Genomic DNA, 13,573 nt, shown 5'->3' on the forward strand with positions numbered 1-13,573 from the left:
TTGAGGTACAGTTTAGCAAATCCTACAATTTAAGATTCTTGGCATTGGAAATTTATAGTGGCTGATTTAAGATTATCACCCTGAAGGAAGGGACATGTATCCGAGTGAGCCTGTTGCAAACTGGGAGTTGAGGTGTTACTACAGGTAGGATTTCCAGCCAGTTATATTATAATATAAAATTATAATTTTATAAAGGAAACCACACTAGCTTTTAACAAAGTCAGAGTAACCCTGGCACCAAAACACAAGAAGTTTTATGAAGATTATCGTATTTGCTGTACTTCATGGTTTCTGGATTTTCTCAGGGAAACAAAGACATGGAAAATGGAAAGAAACAAGGTTTTGGAGTAACCAAAAACTTTAATCCTGCATGAATTTACACTTAGAAATGCACAAAAGTGCCAAGTAAGCAGTAGTGCAAAGTACATCAGTATCACTATAATATTTAGGTTATTTAGGAATCCTCCTATCTCTTCAAATCAGCCACATGGGACAGCATTATTTCAATTTTACAGATGGAAAATCAATGCATGGAATGGCTGTAAGACAGACATCATTGTAAGGTGATGATTCTGAGAGGCAGTAGGAAAATTTGATGAGGGTTTTAAAAGGTTTTGTGACACAGTGAAAGAATATTCAGTAAGAACACTCAAAACCATTCCCTTTCCCATCTACCTACCTTTCTTCTCATACCTCTTTTTAATGGTAAATGCACTTTTTCTCTGCAAGGTGACTCAGCAGCTTCCTGAATATGGTGTGTTATTCTACCGTGTGTCCCAAGAGAAGAAAGCAGCAGCAGGAGGGGATATCATTCTCGGAATCTGTGCCAAAGGCATCATTGTGTATGAGGTCAAAAATCACACAAGAATTGCCAGTTTAAGATTCCAGTGGCGTGAAACAGAGAGAATTTCTGCTCATGTGAGTTGGAACCAAGTGAATTTCTTCTCCACTCTACTACTTCCCTTCTGCCTGTCACTTTGATAAATTTATTGCATTCAGAGACAGAATTAGATTCATTGTGTACAGGCAAGTGCTTACTGAAAAGATTTTACAGTCAAGGATGGAGGTGGATGCGGATATCAAGATATCCAATTCTTAGTAAAGCTTAGTTCTGGAGCTTTTTTCAAGGCCAGAGTCAAATTACTATAAACTGAATAATTTGATTGACTATTAAAGAGACTACGACAACCCCTGGGTATAAACTGTTTCTGAGTATAAAATGTTAAGAAAGGACAGGAAAGGCAAAAGAGGAAAGGGCGTCTCTCACAGCTCAATGATCAGCTGGAGTCCATGTAGCTCTGACTGGGGACGGATGAGGTGCTGACCTCATCCCATGAGGAGCCTCATCCCTGGAAATGTTCAATGCCAGGTCGGATGGGGTTTTGAGCCACCCGGTCTCGTGAAAGGTGTCCCTGCCTGTGTTGGGGGGTTGGAACTAGATGACCTTTAAGGTCCCTTCCAACTCTAGCCATTCTATCATTCTATGAACCTCTTTTATGGCATATTCCATAGTCATTCTTCTCTCATTTTTACTTCTCTCTCTCTTTTCTTTTGTTTTTCCACCTACATCATGTCATGGGATCATGTCTTCCTCTTTCCAGATCTCATTATTTCCATTCTCATCTCTTAGTGTATTGGTATCTGTTAACAAATCAGTACTGGTGACGAGATTGTGACCCCTTCTAAATGGTATTCTGCCATTATATATACCACCGTATATATAATATATATACCGTATATATACCACTCCACCATCATAAAGTGTAGGTGTCAACTTCCACCACACATTTGTCAGCCTGATTGCTCTCCCAAAATGGCCCTTCTGCCCCCAAAGATATTTTCATTTTCACATTAAATTTGTTCAATTGTTTTAACATATGTAGGGCCGAGTTTTGCCAGTTCTATCAACCTGCTCTCAATGCAGTCAGTGTACAAAGGCTCTTAACTTTTGACACAAGGTAGTTATGATACCAATGACAAATGCCTCACTAACAACTGCTGAATTTATGGTAGGCATTTACTATACAAACAAGGCAAGCAGCCAGTCCTAAATAAACAGGACAAACAAACAGGATTATACAAATGAACTTTCAGTACCTCAGTTTAATGACTAATGCATGAAACAAGCTGTGCTTTTTTTTTTTTTTAATTTCTAGAGAAAAAAGTTCATGATTGAAAGCAGCTTCAGTGGCAAGAAGCACACCTTCATTACCGATACAGCAAAGACCTGTAAATATCTATTAGACCTCTGCTCTGCCCAGCACAAATTCAATGCACAGATGAATTCTAGGCAACTTCAGCAAACTTCACCAGGTGAGGTTTAAATGCACTTTTGTTATTCAGGCCATAGGACAACGTTAAGTTTTAGGAAAGGTGCATTCGGTGAAGCTGAGAATCCAAACTTGTAACATCAGTTCCACTGTGCTTCATTTTCTCATCTGCAGACTAGAAAACAATGTCTCATACTTCACTGAGAGTTACACATGCCTAAGTCTGATTTAGCATGTGAGTTAGCATGAGCAGGGGGTTAAGAGAGGTGCTCTGATGTTATATAGCTAAACTCAGATTGTTTTAAAAAGGCATGATTATACTTCCCTTCAGGAAACCTGCTGAGAATTCTGTAGAAACAGCCTTACCCCAAATGCAACATTCCACACAAAGAAGAACTATAGTAGTGGCCAGATATGCTGGAGCATAATTCATTTAACTGGTTATCTTTGCATAAGACACAGGCTCAACCCTGCAGTTCAGTCTCAGAACCAAACCACTAAACTGAAAGCACATCCTTAACACCCATTCAACTATGTAGCTGCTAGCTGCTCTTATCTTAGATTTTACCATGTCTGGGGACAAGAAGATTAATATCTCTTTAGACTTCAGATTTTCCATAGTTTTCCGCTCAGCCTAGGGCAGTTACATAGCACTTCTCACTCACAGTTCTCAGCTTGCTCTGCAGAGATGGGTGAAGAACATTAGGTGGAAACTGATGCACATAAGAAGTAACAGCCTAAGCTGAAACCTGTCATCATTCTTGGCTTCAGTGGAACAACATGAGCTTTCAGAAGCTGAGATCTTGAACAGAATTCACTGTCCATCATCTTGAATAGAATCATGATCATTTACAACCACTGAGTATTTGATCCAGTGAGTCATGGCAGGAGAATCAAGTGTCATGCTTTACCTGTTGGGACAATTTCTCTGATAAAACTATAAAAGTATTAGAAACAAATTATATCATGACACATGACAGGATGACTGAAATACTGCTTCTTTCTCACTAAAATTATTTCATGAAATCTACCTGCACAAGTTTGTTACCATGGAAAAAGATGCTAGGATAACATTTAGGTTCTAGGCCCCTTTTGTTGTTTGTGCTCCTGCGACTTCAAACAAAAAACTGTGATTTGTTCTGTACAAATGAGGACCAATAAGAATCTTAAAGTTTCCTGTGTTGTATTTGCTTAATAAAATCTCCCATATACAAGAGGGTAAAAAGCTTGAAAGCTAAGAAAATGACAACCCAAGTCCTGATTACAAGCACCCCAAATCACTGAAAAAATACATAACTGCATAACTCTGGGTCCTGAGGTTCTGTGCTTTCTGCCCCAGAAAAGGACTTTGTGAAGACAATGACAGACAGCAGTTCAAAATGCTGCTTTTGCTACCACAGTGAGGGGCTAAGAGATTTTAGGACACTTTCTGCATGAGGGAAAATGTTCCTTCTGCTTCACTGTTCAGATGTGTAAGTCACCTTCTCTTTAAAACTTGCTACCAACCCACTACTTTGAAATCACCATAGCAACCTTCAGAAGCCTTAACAAATGCCCCTGATCAAAGTCACTGAGGAAAGAGGGAGCCCTAATATATTGCTGTAGTCGTGCTCTAGAAAGTTTGACTCAGGCTATTATTTCTTAGGAGAATGTATGGGAGGATAGTTGTCACATATAAGCAAAATAAAGTCCATATTTACACTAGTAAAATGTGTGAAAAGAAGGGATCTTTTACTTTCTGATGTGTTTCCAATTACCTGCTGTCCTTGTCCCCTTCAAATCCCCTCTCCAGCCCATTAGCTGAAAACCTAAAAATGCCTCCTCCATCACTCTTGTTTCAAGGAAATAATAATCTTTTGAGAACACAGATTTGTACATAGCAGAACCCATAGGTCATTAAGCAAGCAGTAGATTGCACACAAAGGTGGAAAATTGGATAGTGAGCATTGCCATCAAAATGGTCCCCTACTCAACTTGACTTTTGCAAATCACTCAGCAAACAACCAGCTCTTTGGCCCCTCTCTGAATTACAGACAGCTTGTATCAGTAGAGTTCCTGTTTTCTCATATGTATGTATATTGGAGAGGTAGAACCACCAAGGATAGGGAACTACCAGCTTAGTTAATTCAGTGTCTGGCAGATAAATATTTTTCATAAACTGAAAGTTTCCAAAATATACTTTACAGAGATATTTAGATTTAAATTATAGTGGGTTGTACATTTCATCTGTCTTTGTGGAAAGTGACTTTGCATTATAATTCATAGAAATCTAAATATAGTGTAAACTTGCTATGAAAGAAATTGATCAGAAACACTTTCCACTCATTCCAAGGCCTTGATATCCTCAAGGATACCAGAACAAATATATCTGTGATGACAGTATTTTTTGCTGGCATGTTGAAAAGTTTTGACAGAAAGCACCTGTGAGCATAAAAAGATGGAATAATAAAAGCAGATTTAACTTTTCTTCCTCTCTCTCTCCCTCCTTTCTTATTCAGAGGAAAATAAATTTATGGAAATAGAGAAATCAAATTCTGCATATTCAGGTCAGCCTGAACACCTGGCCCTGATTCAGAGACTGTCTCGTTCAGAGAATGTGCTTTATGGAGCACACCTGGAAAACCTTTCTGCTGGGATGATGAGCAAATCTTGTGATAATCTCAGTGTGGAAACCAACAACAGAACTAGAGACAAATGCAATCTTGGCAGGTAAATTTGCTTTTTCCTCTAAACATATCTAAGAATACTCAGTAATACACTATATCATTGCCAACCTCTATGGTAAACTGTGAGGCAGAGTTTGGGGTTTTTTTTGCTGTCTTTATCATGGTCACACCAAAAAGTCCCCATCAGGCTTGGGATTCATGGTGTCATAGTGGTGCAAACATAAAAGGAAGCTAACAGTCTAACAGATAAGAACTTGAAAAAGACTGACATCTAAATTTGTACTAAACTCAGGAATAAACCACTTGCTGGGTTATGGAGAATGATAAAGATAAGGGAGACTAAAAATAAAATATTTAATATCTGTATATCTTCTCTGGAAATGACAGTATGTGAACAAAACGCACAGTGGGAGCTGGTTTTGAGCTGGTCTTAACTGAGTCCTCCATGTCTAACAATGCAAATCACAGAGGACACTGTAAGAACTTTCTTTTCATTTACATTGGTACATTCCTCAGTGTAAGCAGTTACTATAGCTGCACATGGTCTCATGGCCTTTTATTAATTCTACTGCCTTTTAGAATACCAATTGTTAGAAGAACACAAACTACCAGGAAAATTTTCAGCTGTGGTTTTGTCTTAATGGACAGCAGGGCTAAATGAATTATGCTGAGGCAATGCTGTGTTTTCCTGACGTCTCCACACAGCTCAAAGGAAAGCAGAGGGGGAACTCAATTTTGATGTGAGTCATCCAACAGCAACTGTTATTTGGAAGTAAATGCTGGCAAGGATTTGCCCTCCCTCTCCCCTACAATGAAAAGTGGCCCAGAAATGAGAATACTCATTGAAAAGCTATAAAAATGTGCATTCCCAACATGGGTCTGACATACTGATGACAATGAAGAGCACTAAATATTATTGCTGAGTTGTTATTGTAATGCTGTCTTGATTTCCTGCCATGCAGATCCTCTTTGGGTATATCTCAGTCAGAAATGAACATCAATTTGAATGGAAAGCAAAGGAGTTATGACTACCTCTCTATCCATTCAGCTCAAAACACTTTCAGTGGTGAGTATAATAATTACAAAGGTGGACAGTACCCTTCCATATTTATTGTTTCAACAGCAGAATACCAAAATATCTTCTACTTACTGATTAAAAAATATCCTTTTACATTTTTGCTCCTGGGAATTAGCCCAGAGTTTAGCAAGATGAGCTGTTTTCTTCCCTTCCACTCCTGCTTTCCATCAACATTAGTGGTAAGGTATTAGTGGTTAAGGGACTTACCTTAATGCTATAATAAATACTATTTTATTATAAAAAAAATACTATCAATTGTGCCTAAAACTCTGCATAAATATAGTTCAGTACACCCATAACTCTCACGTGAAGAAATATCCCTATGCTTAGGTGTCATAATTTGCTTTGCAATTCGTGTTTACAACTCATAAATAATGTATGAGACAACATAGGCTTCAGGTTCTCCCTCTGTTCTTCTATTTGCATGACACTAACTGGAATGGGAGCTGGACACCTAATTTTCATAACAGAAGCCATATTACATGCACACAGTGAGCAGATCTATGGAATATGAAGCTATGATTACAAATCGTTATAAATAATTTTCTTATTTGAGTACAAAAGTCACCATCAGAATCAGCACTGATTGGATGGTGCCTACAGAGCCAAAAGAGCCCTGAGAGGAGAAGACTGGAGTTTTCAAAGGAACTCATAGGAGATTTTGAGTCCAAACTACCTCTGTTACATGGTCACTACATGCCTGACTTTTCTGATAGTCTAATCTTAGTAAGAATTTTCCAGATAAATGCGTACTGTCCCGGAAAGGAACATTGTAGGAAGAAGTTACACAGCTACTGTACATACACTTTTGCAAATAGTGATTTCCAAACAGTTTTTGAGCTTCCCTCATTAATTCTACTGATTCAGAAGTAATGGTAATGTTGAAATCAAGGACAAAATTAATTTTTAATTTTTGAAGCCCCGGGTTTTCTTACTGTATGAATCTGCTGTCTCCCTGAATTTATTCTAGCTGTTTTGTCTCTACAGCACCTGGATCACCAGCCACCCAAAAGGAAGTTTTGCTAAGTGGTGTAGAGAGAGAAATTATTTGTGTCAGCCTAAAACGTGACCCTAAGAATGGATTTGGTAAGTAAGGAACATGAATGTTATGTTTGTTACTGAGACTCTCAGACCCTAGTGATACTTGCTGACTCAACCTGAGCTAGATGGTAACCTTTGACACCTCATTCATTCTTCTCAAAGAGTAAGACTACTACTACTCTTTGTAAAGGACTTTGAATTTCTGAGATGGGAAAGGACTAAGCACATAAATCAAAATTACAGTTTTTATCTGGAGACTAACAAAGGCTGCAGAGATCAAGGGAATCAAGTAATAAGAGTGGAATGAAAGGAGCAAGGGTCTAGTTTTGCATCTACAATACAGGTACAGTGATTTTATTTATCTTAGACCTTACACAGGAGGAAATGATGTTCCACAAACTTTTCAGGTACTGCCTGTTGTAGTAAACATATACATGAATGTTTCTTGAGTTCTGGATTCTTATTTGCATAACAATAATACACTATCACACTGTATCCAGGTTTTGTGGATGAACTCAGAGGACTGTCAGGTTTCACATATGGCCATTAATATAAATTATCCTGGTGCAGGTATGTGTGGAATATCTTGATCCCAACGCCAAAGATTCTACCAGAGAGAAGAATATATTCTGCAATGGACAGAATAATCTGAGACAGGATAGTGAAATTGAACTGCGTGACAATAGATTTCATTTTCTTAGATATCTCTCACATCTCTCACATACTGATAGAAGTTTACATGGGCCACCTCAAGAAGCCTTGACTACATCATGTGGAACAATGTTTGAACCTATCTACTGAGCTTTTGTACCATTTCCCCTCTGTAGGAGTTAAAAACTAAGGTGCACATAATTTATGACTCTTAAAAGAAAGTAGATGGAATCTTTAAAAGTATTTTTATTGAGAAATTATATTTAAATAGCTACCAAAGTCACCAGCATAGTTTAATTATCACGTGAGTATAAAGTCTCCCAAATCAAGACCTTGACACCATATAAATCAGAGGTTCCCTTCCTCCAGACCATATATAAAACTTACATCATTGGAGTAAGAGCCTTTTGTTCTTGTAAGGTTTATCTTTTCTAACACTACCAGTGTCTCTGTATTCTCACGCTTCTCATTTTTGCAGGTTTTGTAATTATTGGAGGGGAAAATGTAGGAAAATTAGACCTTGGTATCTTTATCGCTTCAGTTATCCCTGGGGGACCTGCAGACAGAGCTGGAAATATCAAACCAGGTCATTGTCTTTGGTTCTTAATTAGAATCAAAATACTTTTGTGGTTTAAAATTGTCTGGTTTGGATTTATTTCCTTATTTAAATGTGCTTTGTCTTTTTTTGGGGGGGTTGTGTTTTGTTTTTTTTTTTTAAAGGAGGACGACTCATCTCTGTGAATAATATTAGTCTTGAAGGAGTTTCATTTAACACCGCAGTTAAAATAATTCAGAATTCTTCTGATGAAGTGGAACTCATCATCTCTCAACCTAAAGGTATAAAGGCCTTTGCTGGCTATGGAATGCTAATAGCTAACTTAGGACACTGATATTTATTAGGCACTGGGATATAGTAGTAATTTCTTGCTACTCAGTGTCAATTATAATAACTATAGGTTAGGATGGAAAATAGTCAATTTCTACTTGGTATCATGTGATCTCTCTTCTACAGTTAGTTTTCAAAAAAATCTACTATGGGCTGCTTGCTGAATACCCAGGGAATTTTAGCATGTGTTTCTCTGAGTCATAGACTTCTACAGTAAGGAAGCAAATAAATTTCTTGACACTTAAAAAAAGCAGCACTCAATTTTACAATGACTGACTCATTCTATAAATTGGATTTCATGACCAGTTGATGTAGGAAGTTACTTGGTCCTCCTGTGCTGAGGTATAATAATATTTGCTTTCAAGTGTAATTAACGTTTTCATTCAGCAATGTTGGGTTTTTTTATATGGCTTTACAGACATGTATGAAGAAGGAGTAAATGAGGAAAAGACTCTCTCAAGAGGAAATAGCACTAGTGGATCTGAGATCTCTTGTATAGACAGTGGGAGAAGAAAGATTCAGGACTGTCATACAGCTCTCTCCAAAGAACAGGACATAAATACAGATGAACTTGAAAAGGCTGTTTCTGGGAGTATAGCACTAAAATTGGGCCCCAGGGTTCAACTTCCTCCAGCTGATAACCTGGATGTGGAGGTGAGATTTTGATGCTGTTCAGTAATATTATCCAGTATGTGTCTTAAAAGTAGGCCAGCCACTTAAAATATCCATTTAAGAATGGAAAGTAACAGGTAAATTTAAAAAATGAGGAAAGAAAAAAAAAAGCAAAAAACAAGAAAGATGTTTGTTAATTTATATTGGAAATGTTAAAATGATAGACAGGTCTAAAATATATGAAAAAAAACAGAGAAATCTTGAAATAATGTAAGGTTTATAAACAGTATTACCTCAGGCTTACAGTGACAGCAGGAACCCCTTTATATCTGTGGGAAACTTTTTTTTTTCTTCTTTTTCCCTCCTTTTTATTGAGATGCTGTAATCTCATTAGCATTTATATTTTTGAGACAGGAAACTGATTCTTTGGACTTACCATCTCCATCTGAAGCCAAGTCAAAGGAAATCTACACTGTTGAGCTTGCTAAAGAAGATGGAAGTTTTGGGATCACTGTGACTGCAAGTGCTACTTTTATACTTTCAGTGTGTCTGCCTAACTATTATGACGAAACCCAGGAAATTGTATATATCTGGAAAAAAGTCAGAAAATAGACTGGTAATAGAAAATGTTAGCATAGCCCATTGACTGACAGAGAAAGTAAAAATTACTCGCTCTGCTCATTCCCTAGTTCTTGCCTGCAGAATACATGAAAAAAGTGTGGTGGTATAAAGCCTGTGGCATTACAAGCCCTTCTCATCCTCACTCAATTTGACAATAAGGCATACTATTGAAAGTGGAGTTTGGTCAGGGAGGGATATAGCCAGAACCTTTAGAAAGTGCAGTAATATAAAAAATTCTCTAAGTTATGATTGGTTTGGCTGCTCCCCTGGAGCTCCTGGGACTCAAGGACTGTGTCTGTGCAAGCAGATTACACAGGACTATGATGTGGGCTCAAGCAATGGTCCACAGGCACTGTTTAATTTGGTCTGTGCCTCAACAGCAGTATAACAAAACCCATCCCATGCTGGGAAGCTGACAGTTCAGCTGTGTGGACTCAAAATATGACATGCTTCTTAACCTGAAGTCCAGAGCAAGGGCTCTAACCATTTTTATTTCCTAATATAAGGAAATAAAGTACCCCATATATTTAGAGGACCAATGAAAACTATATGCCAAATTTGAATAAGTCCTTGCCCTGACTATCAAAGTTGGATTTACCCCTCTAGGCTGAGATGTCTGCTGAAATTGAGTGAGAAACCGCAATTTCAATGCCTGAAGAAGAAATAGAGGGCTCCTTTTTCTTCTGAAATTGGTTGACGAATGTAGATGGAGAGAATTCTTAGGTTAATGTGGAATTCCTCTGAAGTGTAGACTCTCGAGTGGCTGCACAAGTTCAGGTCCATGATTTATATATTGCCTGGAAGGCTAACAGTTGCTAAATGGACATTGCATAGCTTGGAAGCTGAGCTAGAGACTGACTGAGAGATGCAACCCCATCTCTATGTTAACATAGAAAAAAAAATTATGAACATTTGATAACTGTTTTTATATAGCCATGTAGGTCTGCATTGCACTTTGCAATGCATGTGTAAGTTGCTTTGAATTTTATCACAGAACTAAAAAACATGTGAAGGCTCCACTCTAATCTGTGGGCATATATTTTGCAGGGTGGAATTAACACCAGTGTGCATCACGGTGGGATATACGTGAAGTCAATTATTCCCAGGGGACCAGCAGATAAGAATGGACAAATAAAGATAGGTAAAATGTCTGGCAACAAAACTGTGCTGCAGAACTCAGTGTCAGAGTGGATGCTTCCCACAGGGGCAACGAAACACATTTGAGACTGGAGGTCATACAGCTGTGAAACATAATACACAGTCCAACATTCCCTAGCCTGTCCCTATACTCCATGCAGGAATACCACTGAAAAACCAGGAGACTCATACCACCATTGTACAGTTACTCTCCTGTGGCTGCATATCACAGGAGTGACTCACATCTGCTTTCAGTGTTGCAGTGATACAAGCAGTATTTCTTCACACAGTAGCATAATTTGACCCACAGTAGCATAATTTGACCCGTGTAAGCACAAAGATCTATTGCAACATGAAAAAACCTCAAGGTTTACACCCGTTGAACTTGAATACCAAACAAACTGAATGCTTTTTCTGTTTGTTTTGCCTTAGGTGATCGTCTGCTGGAAGTAGATGGCATCAGCCTCTGTGGCATCACCCACAAACAGGCTGTGGAACACCTTAAGAAATCTGGCCAGGTTTGTACAACAGCAGAGCTCAGTAAGATACTCAGTAAAATAAACTTCATGTAGTTTGAAGCTCATTTGCAATGCCAGGCCAAAAGAAAATTCTCCCTACCCTGCCCCGTCCAACCCCCTTCTCCTAAAAAGAAAAGTGAAAATACTTAGGGCTCATTGTGTACCATGTAACTGGAATTTGTTCATCATTGGTTTAGATTGCCAAGCTGGCTCTAGAAAGGGGAAACTACCACCTGACAGAGCCTTGCCTGATTGCTAATGACAGAAAGGGGGACCAAGGAGCCGTTGTTTCTGTGGCAACATCCTTCCCAGATGGTACCAAGGACTACTGCTTTTTGACAGATGGTGAGTGATAAAAGAGGAACTCAAGGTGACTTTCTACAGTGTGTGAGAAAGCAATGAATTAAAATAATTCTATGAAATTTCTGAGGGTTGGAAGGAAAATTTAATAATGAATAAAAATATAATTGCTATATTAAAGGCTTTATAAAAATAAATTCTGAATAAAATCCTTTTCCTATGCTTAGAGTTACAGTTGCCAGATTTAGCCAAATTTATTCTAGGCATAAATACTCTATCTCTCAGCCTTCATGACATGGGGCAGGCAGGGGATGTCCCTAAACTCTAAACTCCATAGGAACTCTCAGGATGGAAGCAGCTGTGTTGATGTTGCCAGTGTGGTACCCACACAAATATTGGCAGAGAAACTGCTGATGCCCTGTCAGTGATCAAGCCCTGCTCCAGGGCCAGGACTGAAGACTGCTATCACGTCCTTAAAAACAGAAAGAAGGTTCAGAGATCACTTCCACTGCATTTAGGCAAGAAATAAATGCTGTATCTTACTGTAAGGCTATCTCATAAATGCTAAGTCTGAACCATACTTTCCCATGGGGCAGTTACTCCTCTCCATGGTCCCCAGCAGAATGGGGTCAGACTCAAGTATGGTATTTGGGAGAGGGCTGGTTTCTTGTTCTTGCCTGGAAAGGGCAGCAGCTCTGATTCTAGCTTATGCTGTTTAGTGCAGGATCCAAATTAACTTTGGGCAGCTAGAGAGTAGTAAGATCTACACAACACTTGCAGAAGAATGTCAGAAAATGATAGCATTTGAACCTTTTTCTGTTGCAACAAAAGGCTTCTTCCTTTATGGACTTGCAATAGGTAGCATAAAGTCTGTTGGTAGAACAGACTCCAGTTCTCCCTGTGCAATTTCAAGGGCTCACATCAAAATATGTTTATATTCAAAAGAACATCAAATTGTTCTTATGCCACTAGTATCAGTAGATGCACCCTTGCAGCACACAGAGATAAAGTCTGCTGAGGGTATAATTTGCATCAGCTATTTAGAGGGTACATATACTACAGCTCCCGTTTTTTTCCAATCATTGCTTTGAACAGATAATATATTTGAAGTCAAATTGACAAAGAATTCTGGAGGCCTCGGCTTCAGTGTTTTACAAATGGAAGAAGATGATTGCAAACACCTTGGAGGGGCTATTGTCAGGATCAAAAGACTGTTTCCAGGGCAGCCAGCTGCAGAGAATGGTGAAATTGAAGTTGGAGACATAATTTTAGCTGTGAATGGGAAACCTGTTCAAGGACTCCTGTATCAGGTAACAGGCATCACTACCACTGTGGCTCTGAGCAGCTAACATGTTACTAAAGACAAGGGGATGAAACTGCATTTAAAATTAATTATCACCAGAGGGAATCAGAATTTGCATATAATGAATCTGATTTCTATGTAAGATTATTCTGTGGAATTATTATGAAGAATTTCCTTCCTGACAGAATTCTTACAGAAAATTCCTTCTGCTGTTTTATTTATAACTTTCTACAGCTGATGCACAAGGTCTACTGTTAGATACACCAGTTGGTAACTAATTGGGAAGTTGGTTGCTGTAACACGTAATTGGAACATGTTTTCTTGTGGTCATTTATGCTTTGTAATGTCATGCTAAATACCATGCCCCAGATTCAAATCTATACCATGGGAGCTAAAAAGACTAACTTTTTTATATGGAATGGAATAAATTCTGTACTCACAGGGATAAATGAAATGGTAAAACAGGACTACATATGGATTTATTTTTTCG

General features: G+C 38.3%; 1 protein-coding gene across 6 annotated transcripts in view; it reads left to right on the forward strand.

Annotated features, from left to right (window-relative positions):
• FRMPD2 (FERM and PDZ domain containing 2) overlaps positions 1-13,573 on the forward strand; it is a 67,102-nt gene that overhangs the window by 26,735 nt on the left and 26,794 nt on the right. For all 6 annotated transcript variants that reach the window (XM_071748797.1, XM_071748798.1, XM_071748799.1 and 3 more), the window contains exons 15-27: positions 730-918; positions 2,157-2,313; positions 4,769-4,979; positions 5,899-6,002; positions 7,002-7,100; positions 8,185-8,292; positions 8,427-8,543; positions 9,011-9,246; positions 9,619-9,723; positions 10,873-10,966; positions 11,395-11,480; positions 11,678-11,825; positions 12,876-13,090. In XM_071748797.1, the coding sequence (XP_071604898.1) occupies positions 730-918; positions 2,157-2,313; positions 4,769-4,979; positions 5,899-6,002; positions 7,002-7,100; positions 8,185-8,292; positions 8,427-8,543; positions 9,011-9,246; positions 9,619-9,723; positions 10,873-10,966; positions 11,395-11,480; positions 11,678-11,825; positions 12,876-13,090 (1,869 nt within the window). The remainder of the gene's footprint in view (positions 1-729; positions 919-2,156; positions 2,314-4,768; positions 4,980-5,898; positions 6,003-7,001; positions 7,101-8,184; positions 8,293-8,426; positions 8,544-9,010; positions 9,247-9,618; positions 9,724-10,872; positions 10,967-11,394; positions 11,481-11,677; positions 11,826-12,875; positions 13,091-13,573) is intronic.

This window comes from Heliangelus exortis, chromosome 7 (genome assembly GCF_036169615.1).
Source record: "Heliangelus exortis chromosome 7, bHelExo1.hap1, whole genome shotgun sequence".
Taxonomy (NCBI): Eukaryota; Metazoa; Chordata; class Aves; order Apodiformes; family Trochilidae; genus Heliangelus; species Heliangelus exortis.